Source organism: Rhynchophorus ferrugineus, unplaced genomic scaffold (genome assembly GCF_030347505.1).
Source record: "Rhynchophorus ferrugineus isolate W39M unplaced genomic scaffold, kcgeb_rfMv2 rfM2, whole genome shotgun sequence".
NCBI classification, from domain to species: domain Eukaryota; kingdom Metazoa; phylum Arthropoda; class Insecta; order Coleoptera; family Curculionidae; genus Rhynchophorus; species Rhynchophorus ferrugineus.
The window spans coordinates 8,823,898-8,838,762 of record NW_027472581.1 but is presented as its reverse complement, the minus strand read 5'-3'; the positions used below and the strand labels follow the sequence as shown (position 1 = coordinate 8,838,762).

General features: G+C 28.7%; 1 protein-coding gene across 3 annotated transcripts in view; it reads right to left on the bottom strand.

Moving 5' to 3' along the window:
* The window catches only part of LOC143189894 (facilitated trehalose transporter Tret1), a 63,942-nt gene that overhangs the window by 9,612 nt on the left and 39,465 nt on the right, over positions 1-14,865 (bottom strand). Inside the window, exon 1 of one of the 3 annotated variants that reach the window (XM_076393885.1) lies at positions 10,988-11,272. The exons of the other annotated variants lie outside the window; for them this stretch is intronic. Coding sequence (XP_076250000.1) covers positions 10,988-11,027 — 40 coding nt within the window. The 5' untranslated portion in view covers positions 11,028-11,272. Of the gene's footprint in view, positions 1-10,987; positions 11,273-14,865 lie in introns of those variants that run through there. 3 annotated transcript variants of the gene reach the window in all.

Genomic DNA, 14,865 nt, shown 5'->3' with positions numbered 1-14,865 from the left:
TTAACAGGTGGCTTCAACCTAAGTTTAACATAATGCCAAGATATTTGGCTATATTTCCATACAAGACTACTTGTTGGTTTATATATACCATGTGCTTGATTATTTTAATGGAGTATTGGTACAATATACTATGATTTATTTTGATTAATTTTGATAATACAAGTTGTCTCTCGAAGACGTACCTTTACCACACCTGTGCTCTGTAGAGGCAGACTGGACGGACTACCATTTTATACAGAGTCGCTTTCTGGGGAATTGAGAGTTTGATTTTTCTGCAGAGTAGTGGAAATAGTAGGCTGTACACGCCATTGCATTTGCAAATAGCGTGCTGGATTTGGGCTGACCATTGGAACCTACGATCCAGAGGATAGGGCCTTTTTCAATTTGGAGGCGGTATGCGTAACTCCTTGCGGTGGAACAGAATAGCCTGAGTTTAGCCTCGGGTTAATCTACAGCTTTAGAGTTAATCTATATCTGCATAAAATTCCGTGTGTGATTCGTGACCTCTGCAGAGATTTGTTTGCGGAGAAAATGCATCGTCGATCTTTACTTGAAAGGATATATCTTCCAAGTATGAGTGTATCAAGGAAATTAGACCATTCGGTAGACCTAGTTGATTCGCTTTAAAGATTAGACCCAGAGAGATGGTTCCAGCTTTGCCTGTATAAGTGCCTGATGGTTGCTGCGATGTGAGCAGCTTGATGGAAGCTCGAGTATTTGGCACGGAAACCCAATTGTTCGTCAGGAATTACGTGGTGCGCGTCAGTGAAACTATTTAGAGCGTGTAATATCGCTTTTTCGGCAAGTTTATAGAGTGAACTAATCAGACTGATTTGACTTGGTTGTTTTCTTGGGGATAACAGCGACAAACGCTTGGTTCCCATTTTTTGGGAAATGATTTAGCCTCACGATGGAGTTAATAATATTGACGAGCTCTGAAAGTTGTTTGCTGGTGAGGTTTTTCAGATGGTTTGCTGTGATTCCATCTGAACCTGGAGTTTATTTCGAGGATAGACGTTTTATCGAGAACTGGAGGTCTCTAGTAATGTATAACATAATTATTTTGATGTATAAACCAATCCAGACAATACTGTTCATACAGTTTTATATTCTTTGAGTTTCTCCTTTTATGACTGGTACAGTACGTATGTGGAATGATTGACGATGAAATATTTAGCGGAATTCTGACTTGTTTGAAATGAAAATCTTGTTTATTTACGATATCTTACTTATTCATCAAATTGAGATACGTATTGCCTATATGGCCGTGAGAAAGGGAGAGCCGGAAAATTTCGGGAATCTGAAATGTTTGGCGCCAACGAGGTATGCAAGGGAAATATCGATCGTGCATCCGCAGTCTAGCTGTCTGGACATTGTTCCGCTGTATTAGTTTTGATATTTCACTAGAAAAATGTCTTTGTTGTTTCGTGGTTTGCATAAGACTTAAAATTTTTCCGCACTGTTTATTTTTTTGAATTTTAAATTTTGTTTTATGATTCAACAATATAGTAAACTAATTGCCAATTATTAATAATTCATTGAACAATATTAATTGAATAAAACATGCCCGAAAGCACGTACATTTAATTTATTTTTTTTTAAATTAATCTCCTATAACGTCAAAAATCTGCCGGTGGGCAATAAGTATTATTATATGATTTCAATTATATAATATAACTATCCTGACATGTAGAAAATCACTTCAGTAAGTGATCTACTGTACAACTTCTAATCTAAATTTTATTCTAGATACTATACTAACTTATTTTAAAGTCTGTAGTAACTTATTCTAAAAACTATTCAAGCTTATTCTAGAGATTATTAAATCACACTCTATGGGTCCATTAATCAGTTCGTAGGGTGGTATGTGTTTGTGCCTACGCATTTCACTGTCATCGCACACATTTAACTGTTTGGCGAGTGCATTGGGACCCACTAATAGTCTTTCAGAGTACTCACACTCGTTATGGGTCGTACATTTAATGAAAGAACTATTGAACATCACAAAAGAGAAATTATTTCTCGAAATAGAGGATAAAAAATAACACTTATAAAGGGGTGTCTAATTTGTAATCATGTCCCGAGTTCGCTGCGGAACCACCACAGGGCCAGAGTTATAAAAGAAAAAATAACTGGCAGATTTATTGCCTTTGGCTCTATACATTGCTTTGAAATTTTCTAGGGTATCTTTGACTATATTTGTTTATTCTTTATTTGTGTGTATAATTTTTGTAGCATTTACAGTAAAAATAGTTCGTTTAAATGAAAAACGAAACAAAAGCATTATGTTTCAGGATGTGAAGGAATCAATGACATGCATTCTGTTCTAAAAGGTCCTGCTGTAGCCCAGAAATGATTTTTAAAAATAAACATTAATATGAAACTTAATCAGAATCTCTTTTATGAGATCCTTCATAAACACATAAGGATTTGTCATTTTCATCAAATTGGATTATTGTTGCAAATGTAGAAAAGCATTTCTTAACCAAAATACCATTCCTAGTTGAAATTGAAATAATAAAGCATTCTATTATGCTTGATATAGACAATTAAATTGAAATATATAACACACATCCTGTCCTTCATTTGTCCCTCCACGTTAATCTATGGAAAATATCAACAGAGTTTGTCCTCCTTGGGTTGTATTAGAGTGTCCAGAAAAAATTACAAATATTTGTTTTCAAACGGCGTAAATTGAAATATTTGAAAACTAATAATTATAACGTGTCTTTCATTCAGTTAAATGATAAATACACCAAGAACAAAACATTATTAACGGTTCTAGATATGAACCATATTTGATCAATGTAGAATGAAAGGGATATGATTTAGATATGTTATATTTAGTTTAATTTCAAATTATATTATAGGCCTATTTTTAATCAAACAAAAATTTTACATTTTTTATAACACCACATTTTTCAGATTAGATAGAATTTTTCAATATTTTTTGAACATGAACAATTTATGCCTCTTTACGTTAATAGGTAACTTAAAAAAACAAATAAACGTAAAGGACTTACCAAAAAAGGCATTTGTGCATATTATAATAAAAAATCTATCATCGATATTTAGCTACAAAAATTATTTCTTATTTGAATACATAATAATGAATCTTCAGGTTATTTTAATAGTAAAGGTATATAAATATAATAATAAATAACAACAATCTTAATGCTATTAACATAGCTTCAGTTTGAAAAGATAATAAATGGGATAATTATAAATAATAAGCATTAAATAAAGTGTTTTTAAAGTAGATTAACAATCAGCCAACAAAAATCCACAAATATTAAATCGAGTGAATATTGGATAAAATTAATACCGAGACAAGCTGACGTAAAACAAACAACTTTAAAGTGCTTATAAATTCACTGAAACATCTCACTCGAATTCATCTAAATATTTTGACATGACTATGAACCTTAGTGACATAAGAAATGACAAACCGCAGATGCCTATTAAAAATAAATGATTTACAAACGAACATGTAAACGTTAGAATCAAGGCTGTCAGAATAGATATTTAAAATACATATTAAAATTGTGTGGTGCACTTTTGTTTTCTGTTAGTTCTGGTTATATTAGGACCCAGGTGATTTATATTATAAATTAATAATAATATAACATAATCCTTGAGATAACTCAAGTCAGAAAACCATGGGTTCATCACCCTCAACCTTATACTAAAGAACCACAGTATACTGAAATGGGCAAAGATATGGCATATCAAATTAATGGAAGATTCTATAGTCCGTATTGACCTGAATTTGGTGCTGTTTAAATATCAGATATATATACATAAATACGTCATACACATCCATCGCATCATATATACAAACGCTAAAATTCCATTGAGGTACATAATTGAAAAAGGTGTGTTCAATGTACAGAGATACTCAATACCCTGAAGGATCATTGTTACTACTAGTAATACTGTTAATGATCACATATTTCTGCAGATTTATTTCCTTGGTAATTCTGATACTGATATAAATCAACGCTGTGTAGCTAATTGAGAGATAATTATGCGACTAATGCGACTAATTATGCGCGAGATAACTGCGCGACCTTTCTTACATCAACACCACGAGTTGATCTAATCGTTCCAAACTGCCTTAGAAATAATGGGGTTCGATGACCATCAAATAGTGATCAAAACAGATAAAAGATACAGTACTTTCAATAGATCAATAATAAAAGAAGTTGTCATTGTGGTTCTTGAGATTGATGGTGATAGATATCGTTTTTTATTACAATTATTAACGTTATGGCCACTTCTTTCCTTGTGTCTGGAGATGAAAAGTGAATTTACTACGATAACAACAAGTGCAAGACGTCAGGACAACCATCAACATGGACGTTCCAGAGGAATATACATAGCCGTAAGGTGTATGGCAAATATAACAAAATTACATATTGAACAATTTTTTTATCAGTTAATATCACATAAAGAATGTTTAAAAGATTTTATAACCAATACATTTTTGTGACTTTTACCTAGTTTCTCATCAAATACTGATATATCAAATATCACATATAGCAACGGTCTGAAATAAAGCATAACTGTCTCATTTTCTGTGCACAAAAATATAGTATATTAATACATTTACGACACCAATATAAAATTATAGCTTAATTGGTATGATATGTCAAGTCATTCTATGGCTATATACCAACGCAAAAATAAAAACGGTTTATTAATATATCCGAAATATTATCCTTTGTATCGGTTAAATATTGACAATTTAACGAATCGGTTGTGTAACTAGATAAAGCTAATACCGTGTTAAATAAACTTGTCAAACAGAAACTATTTCAGTGCTTGTGTTACCGTGTTAATTCCTATTTCAAACTGAACCTGTAGTTAATAGATGTGTACACTGTGATACTTGAAACAAAACGTCTAATGTGGCATAATAAGGCAATTTTAGTGTATGTGATAATATGTCATTCACATGGAAACACAATATTTAATAGCTTTTATGTGTATTTCAGAAGTGTTATCTGGTTTTTTTTCAGAAATCGAATAAAGCAAAAAAATATATAAAGCAATAGATTTTTAAACAAAAATCTATTGCTAATGTATAAGAGACCATCACCTCAGAACAAATGCACCTATTTGACTGATTCTTTACTAATTGTATTTGTAAATGCCATAACAAGGTTTCTACGAAAGAAAATTTACCGAAAATTGAAAAATGCAGGTTAAAATTCTCGAATATTATGGAAAAAAACCTTTATCAAAGCATTCTTTGTTTAGAGTAAATATATCTGGAAGAATTTATAGATATACTAGTTTACTCATGAATAGGGGCACAGGAGTGGATTTTTAGGGCATCAAGTAGACTTAGTTCGGCACTGCATATATCATATACAAACCATTGAGGTTCATAATTGAAAAAGGTATGTTCAATGTACAAATTCAAGAGATATTCAACACCCTGAAGGATCATTGTTACTACTAGTAATACTGTTAATGATGATCGCATATTTCTGCAGATTTATTTTCTTCGCAATTGTGATACTGATATAAATCAACGATGTGTAGCTAACTGACAGATAATTGTGCAAATATGCCAATTCTTACGTCAACACAATGAGTTGATCTAATCGTTAACTGCCTCAGAAATAATGGGGTTAGATGAGCATCAAATAGTGATCAAAACAGATAAAAGATATAGTACTTTCAATAGATCAATATTGAAAGAAGATGTCATTGTGGTTCTTGAGATTGGTGATATTGATGGATATCGTTTTTTGATCAGGATTAAACAATTATTAACATTATGGCCACCTCATTATTTTTTTCTATCGTGAGGTTGTTATAACTGACATAATTGGGGAGTAGACCGCACAATAAATTTTAAATCAGATAGAAAATTGGCTATCAATTGTCGATTCAAAATAAATATAAGAAAGGAAGAATCGTTGGAACATTCCTTTACTTGGCTGGAGTAGATAGAACTAAAATTTGAATATTTATAGAATTCTATTCGAGAAGAATATTTTCATTCTAGTCTAGTCTAGTGTCTAGAAAATCTAAGAAAACAAATTCCAGGAAAAGGAGAAATAAATATAGGAAAGGAAGAGTCGTTGGAACATTCCCTTACCTGGCTATATTGTGATTATCATTTGAAGCAAAATATAATGATAGAAAACTTCAAAGGCGAAGACATGCTAATTCCCAGAATATTAATTTCGATTAACATTCCCTTTAAATTTAAGCGTATCCAGTTTCCAGCCCGTCTAGCATTAGATGTATGGATGATGTAGCCCGATGTATAGAGCATTCAAAAGCTCAAAACTGATAGTCCTTGTATCAAATCATTGAGAATTCAATTTTGGAATTCTGTAACTAAACTTTTTCTTGTTACTTTTTCTTGATATTTATACCTGTTTTTCATTATTAAAAGATATATTTTATTGTTAAATAAGTAATTTAAAATTTGAAAACTACGAAGAATAAAGTTTAGTTCAAATATTTCAGTTTTTGATACTGGAAAGTTTTAGATTAACTTGGTATTTATATTGTTTTCTTTTAATTAACAGTTAAAATACCATGATGATTAGGTGTTATACAAAAGCTTTAAAATGAATGACGATATACTTGATAACATTTTGTAATGGATGTGTTAAACAATATTATAAATATGAAAAAGTGTTAAATAGATTTGACAAATAATAATAACTATTTTAGCACTTGTTTTACTAATTAAACCAATTATTACCTATTAATAACACTTATAGTGTGTTAATTCCTATTTCTTTTATGTTATCCTTTCGAATTATGCGGGAAAAAGTCTGAAGTCTATGAAGTTAGCTCCAAAGACAATGTTATTATAGATAATCGTTGCGGCATTGTAAGAAACAACATTTTTTATCAACAACTGCTTTTTCAACAAGACAGTGTTTGAAGAGATGTTATGCAAAATCTACGAAAAAAACCAACTAAACATGGTGGAATCTCTGTAATTTCCAATAGATTCATTATCAACATGATATGATAGGTGACTACACAAGACATATTTTGAGATAAAATTCGAAGATTGTTAGAGAGGTCGAAGTTAGCGGTTTATTAAGAAAAAATCTAAATGCATGTATCTTTAACGACAAATGAAGCAAACTAATTTGTGCTAATTCACAAAAAAATTTTATAATTAGTAGTTAATACATTCAGTTAAAATGCTCAAAATCCAATGTGTGTTCGCAAAATTCGATTCGTGTACGATAATAAACTTTTACACGACGTTGCATTTTAACAGAAAAATGTTTCTATATACTTTTTGTTTCGAAGTTTCAACGGAAACGGAAAATTCTAAGAGTTGTTTGTCGACTTATAATGTGATAGTCACGTTGCCATGGTAACCGTTATCATGTTAACCTATATTATGGAAAAAATTTAACTGCCATTCCAATTTAATCTTAGTAAAATATTTAGATTGAGTAAATTTAATCTTAGTGTATATATATATATATATATATATATATATATATATATATATATATATATATATATATATACTTGCATAAATGTGTATCCTGAAAACTTGAAAAGTATTCCATGAAAGAAAATTTTAATGAGATATTTGTAAGAAATCCTTATTCCTTGGTAAATAAAATACGAATATTCAGCATAACATTATAATGGTCGCTATCTTAATAATATACAAGGTATTATAACGGTGATTACAACAACATTCGGCTATCAACTATGCAACAAGTACTCTTCGAGAGACTAAGAAACTATATGATTCCCGGTCAAGACGCCGGCCTTTGTATCCAAAAAGTGTACAATGTCAAATCAGAAGTGGGATTATACTCAAAATGCGCTCAGAGTGGTTTTGCGATTATATATATATATATATATATATATATATATATATATATATATATATATATATATATATATACATATAGATACCTCGAGCCCTGAAAGAAAAAGCTGTTCAAGGAAGATGACGCTGTATAAGAAAATATAGAACGAAGAAAGATATAAGAAATTATTTTCTGTACTAAACACCCATTGAGAGTAAATATTTAACTTTTTAAAAATTAACAAGCTATATGGGATTAAACAAAAAATTATATCTGACGAGTTACATATATATATATATATACATATATATATATATATATATATATATATATATATATATATATATATATATATACATATAATTATCGTTAACTAATTATAAACCAATGATAGCCATTATTAGAATTGAAATTCATTTAAACATCCGTTACTACTGTTGTTACGTACGTTGATATCATAGTTAAATGTTGTTTCTTAGTGTGAAAACCGACTAAAATTTAGCAAAAACTATTAAAAAATATTATATATCAATAGAAAAGTTCACTTTTTTATTATTTACCATTGAGGTTTCATTAAAAAATACAAAGTTTATTTGTAATAAGAGAAACCCAAAGTGAAATCATCTCTTGAACACCAATTGATGTTCGACAACATATAATAGTACTTAACGTTAACTATATCAATATTCTGAGGATTTGCATTGTTTTAAATTTATTAGATGTCCACTTTCAAGTTAGTGGCTATTAAAATCACTGATCCATATTCTATAGAAGTATCAAGCGGCAAAAGGTTAATTCATATCGATATAGAAAATAAAATTTTAAATATTGATTGAAATGTTAAGGAAAGAACTTTATATAGCTTTGGTTTTATTGGTCTTATAGTACTCTAGAGACGATTATAAATAATTTATGAATAGTATTTATAAATATTACATTATATAATATAAATTAAATTTTCTTGAATTTCTAAAATCCCTAAAATTTATTATATAACAGTTTTGTAAAATGATTTACATATTATAATAATGTTATATTGGTCGTACAATTATAAGTAACAATTTTTTTATTATATATTTAAAATATATAAACATCAAAATATAATGTGACTGTATTACCCTTTCCTGAAAAAATAGTGAATTCATTCCATGCTGAATGCTACGTATATTTAATTTAATTTTGTGCAGAAATAAGTTAGTTGTAGCTATCTCTATCATCATCTCTATATCTATTATTTTAATTAATAATTACCATCAGACGGAACCATATGAAAATGCCGGGTTTATCTAGTTTTATAATAAACAATATTTAACTACAAATTTGAAGAAAAACGCAATATATATATATATATATATATATATATATATATAAGGATATGACTTGCTTTGTGCGAATTCTTAAAATTACTTCTCAAACATTTAATTTCATAACCACCTGCAGAGAAAGACTTATTATCATTAACTAATTATAAACCAATGACTGTCATTATTACAATTAAATTCATTTAAACATCTTACTAGTTGCTATGATAGTTAAATGTTGTTTCTTGGTGTGAAACCGACTAAAATATAACAAAAACTATTAAAAAATATTATATATTAATAGAAAAGTTTACTTTTTTATTATTTACCATTGAGGTTTCATTAAAAATAGAAAGTTTATTTGTATTCAAAAAACCCGAAGTGAAAACATCTCTTGAACATCAATTGATGTTCGACAACATATAATAATACCTAACGTTAACTAAATAAATATTCTGAGGACTTGGATTGCTTTAAATTTAGTAGATGACCTCTTTCAAGTAACAGGCCATCAAAATCACTGATCCATATTCTATAGAATTATCAAGCAGAAAAGGTTAATTTATATAGATATAGAAAATAAAATTTTAAATATTGATTCAAATGTTAAAGAAAAAACTTTATACAGTAATAATGCTGAGTACCTTGTGATGATGATTCTTGATGCAAAAACTTCATAGGAAGAATGGTATCAAAAAGAAAACATAAAATCTCGAATTTACAAAAAATTAAAGAAATTAATAGGATTTAATAGGAATTACAAAATACAAGAAAATGTAGTGGTTATTTTGAAAAATATCTAAATAATCCTATTACTAACACGAAACTAAGACAAAGACTCAGGAAAAAAAGGAAGGCCTAGAGAAATACTAAATGGTAAAAATATTATTAATTAAGTTCTACTAACTTATTTTTTTAGGGACTATGTAAAAGACATCGGATCATAAATAAGTATCTAGTTTTATGTCATTATAGAGACAAAATGTAACTTAGCCAGCAAAAAGTAGTAATAATATGTTAATAAACAAATATTCATTGTTCACATCACTGAAATATACCAAAAATAGTTTTATATTATCACTTTTCATTATTTTGAACTCGTTATTATTTCTTCGAATTTCTCTTAAAATATTTCGTAAAATTTTATGTTTATTTAAGAATTATTTAATATGAATAATATTTGAAAATCTTTGAATGATTTCTAATATATTTTTTTTCTTTTTAAGTTGCCATCTTTTTGAATTATATATCAGTTCATTAATATTTTATTAATAAAACCATATTAATTTCATTTTTCATCATCATGATTTGATAAAAAATCTAATTTTCAAAATTCCCATCAAGTATTAAAAAAATATTTTAATTCAAAATCAAAAATGTATTCCAGATTAGATTATATTTTGCAAAAAAAAAACTTAAACTTTGAATATGTTATAACAATGCTATATCGATAGTCTCAAACCACACTGATATTATGATGTTATTAATGTTTAACTAATAAAATTTGTACTTACTTAGCAGCTGACTACAATACTGTACCACTGTATTTAATTTTTTGAATGTAATAAAAAACCAATTCGAAACACATGTTAAACATAACCAAACAGAAATAACAGCTAATATTTATACCGTAGAAAGTAAAAACAAAGGACCGTTGCATAAACATACATTAACCTTTAAAATTTCATTATTTCCCAATACAGTTTACAAACAAACAAAAAAAGACTATCGGATCAAGGTTATGAATCGGCACACTGCGATAAATATAACGTTTTACTTCGATATCGACACACTGTTTGTCTAGACTAATATTTTTATAGGTTATCAGGGCCTGCCGAGACAATCGTATCAATGCCCTGTGGTACTTACTAGAAAGTACGGTAATGAGCTGGCGTTTATCCACTAACATAAATAAAACTGAAAATAATCAAAATAAACGCGAACTAATCAAAAATACCGAACACTGCATCGGTTTCGTCGCGTGAAGTCGCAATCTGGAAACTTGGGTTCGCGACAGTAACACTGGCCCGTAGTGTGCGAAGACAGACAACTCTACGGAAGTTTTATTTTTGTAACGAGTGTAGAAACAGACGTCACTGGTGTGACGCTTCTGAAACCGAATGGCGACGCCGATAAAAATGCTGCCAAGGCTCGGACGCAGAGAAAATGTTTCGAGTTTATATAATCAGCTGTTCGTTGACCAGCATTTACAGAGTGGTCAGTGTCAATAGTGGATTTCTTCAAAATGGGCCTTTGCATGGTCGGTTTTCATCGACTTGGTTATTGGCTTTTTTTCTTGCAACTCAAAATATTGAAGAGTTATGACAAATTTTAAAACCTTTTTTTGTTTTATATTCTAGCATTTTTTTCTATTAATATTCTAGAGGAATATTTTGATTCTTACTCTAGGTTCTGGACAACTCAAGAAAAAATATCTGGGAAAGGAGAAAGAAATATAGGAAAAGAAGAGTTGTTGGAACATTCCGTTTCTTAGCTACAATAGATAAAATTATAATTTTAATTTTCCTTTAATTTTTAATATTCTACCAATATTTTAGAAGAATATTTTCATTCTTAGTCTAGTTCCTGGACAATCTAAGAAAAATAATTGTGGGAAAAAGACAAAGAAATATAGGAAAGAAAGAATCGTTGGAACATTCCATTACTTGACTACAATAGATAAAAATTAAAATTTTAATTTCTATATTATTCTATTAATATTATAAAATAATATTTTCATTTCTCTTCAATTATCTGGACACTCCAAAAGAAACAACTTTATATTTACACACTATTGTTATTCTATATCTCTTCAGTTTGTATATTATTTCTTTCATTATTACTGCTTAGAACATTTTGGTTAGATTCCATGTGCTTATTATGTTTTTTTGAAGTTTTCTCCTTCCATATTGATTTATCATCGTTTATTTCGCGTTTATCACCGTCATTTCTCAACAGTTCTCTAATTAGTTCGTTTCTTGAGTACATTCTTATTTACATTATAAAATATTTATACGTAGTTACACATTTTATACATGTAGCAAAGATTATTTTTAACATTTAACTATATCAAAATGTCCGAAATATGTTAGTCTATATATTGTTAGTGATATATCAATATACTTTTTAGAGAAAGTGCATTTCTTAGGACTGAAAATAGAGAAAAACACACTCGAGTTTTCCAAAAACCATCTATTTGGCTCCGAAATAAATAAATGCTAAGAACAATATGAAAGTAATTAAGTAAAAACATAGAGAAAAACATATTTTATTATCTTCAAAAACAGTATTTGAAGAAATAAATAAGGAGAACGATATTAAATTAACGATTGTTAAATCAGAAAATAAAGAGAAAATTATTTAAGTTATATAAATATTTTGTAAAAATTCAAATGATTTCAAATGTATTTAATTGTATGTAATATCTATAAATATAATACACGCCCCGAGTATTTAGTGGTAGTATTTGACAGATTATTCGAGTGAATTAAATAAAAAAGTAAAATGAAAAGGAAATGTGAGATCAACGCGTAACAATTTTCAACAAGTAAAGGTATATTTTCATTGTTCCATTGTTTGAACAGTAAGGTCAAAGTGAACGTGCTAGAGCATTACTTAGAACAAATTAAAGGAAACAATTAGATCGGTAATTCATAAGTTCCATCGAATTGTATTAAATTAAAAATTGTTTTGTAAATTCCAACAATTTTGCCGTCTTTAATATGCTCGTAATATACAACAGGCAGTAAGGGGTGAGGATAGAAGTATATCCAGTATAGTATATAGGTACAAGAGCAGGTAACAGCTAGTGACTAGGTTATTTTGTATAGAATATTATTGTGATAGTCACATATTCTTGTCAATGCATTATTACAGACACCTTTGTTTTTTAACATCATCTGCAAAAGGTACAATCCAGATAAACCCTAGTTGATAAAATAGATTACACTCGTTATCTTTTTATCTGACTGTTCTTTTGAAGAGACTACAGTCTATTAATGACTATTTTATGAAATACTCTATATATTATATGTATTTTGCAAAAAAAAACTAGAGAAAATATACTTTTTGCAACCTTTGAAATTCATGTAACTCCTTAAATCACGGCTGGACGTGTTAGTTTGGGAACTTTGCCATTTTATAAATAACCGTTCATCACTGATATTTGGTCTGCTTTACTTCAAACTTCAAAGATATCCAAATATGATCGGTTTATACTTAATTAACTGAGACTAAAAGAATGTGCCAAAGTATTCTAAACATTTTATTTTATAGCATTTAAAATATGCAAAGAAGGAATATAATGTTGAAAACGTGGTGCTAGTGCTAAAATGTTTCAGCACTAACTATATATAGTTATTTTTCTACAATACAAATTAATTTGAGATTATATTCATAAAATAATGTTAATACATTTGTTTCCTTCAGCCAGTTTGTCCAAGGAATTTTAATTGAACCTTCAGAAGTCATAATATTAACTGAAAAATCCCCAAGAAATTTAGCTCTTTATTTACTACCTTGATCAAAAATTTTATGGATCTTTAATATATTAATTTGATGGGATCTGCTATATCAAATTTTATGACCTTGACATAGTAGTTTCTAAAATTAAATTAAATTCTTTCAGAAATGCAATATACTAATAAAGCCATAATATGTAAATAAAATAATATAATATAATGTTTCATGATTAGAAATAGTGTTATGCCAAGAGAAAAACATTCTGAAGATAAGCCGTTATGAACAAACAATATCCCAAGGCCTCTGACCGTAAGATAACATGAAATGAGATTTGATTCAGTTGTGGTTTAACCTGCTTTAAAATATTAACTAAATACTCGGCAAAACAAATGCGTAAACATTTTACGAAAAAAATCAAAAACAAGAACAAGGCATTTTACACTTTATCACACATTTTAAATTATGTGAAAAACTTCGGAATGTATGGTTGGGTTGTTTGGGTTCCAAGAATGTATTTCACCTTTTTTACCTGCAAACCTTTTGGAAATTTTCAATAAATCATTCGTTTCAAAAGGACTTTCGAAACCGAAACAAAGCCATTTGGAGTTTCGAATAATATACGGCTTTTGAAATAACTATAATACAGGTTATTAGTTGTGGAAATATGTTCGAACCAAAACTAAAACTTAGGGTAAGGTTTTTATCTCTAACTGGTTGAGTTTGGTGCAAGTTTTGTAGGTATTAGAAAATGTCATTTGTAGACTTAGAGAAAAAATATCGATGAACTATTATAATATAGTGGTAAAAACAATTTTACAATCTAATTTACAACACCGGATTCCTTAAAAAATTGTTTCACATTCTAATTTGTTTTCTTTAGATGAAAGTAGTAATATATAGTCCTGTAGCGGGCTAGGATACAGTTATAAAATCTCAGTGCATAGTAAAAACAACGACATAGATGTTAAGCTCAAAGGATCTATAGTAGATAGAATGAGTGCTTTGTAACATTAAAATCGTAACAAATTAGTATAAAAGCAAATAACTTATTTTTATTCTAGTGTTACTAGACTGCTATAATAAATAATTTCAAAAAAAATCTCAAAAGATTTGCAATAACAAAATATCATCGATGAAATCATAGTCATATATATCATTTATTAGGACTTCTAGTGTATTTGAACAAATTCACTTTACACACACAGAAATATGAGAAAACCGACATTAGAAAGAACTGAAATAAATATAAAGATTTAATAATCGCGAAGATATAAATCCAATCATGA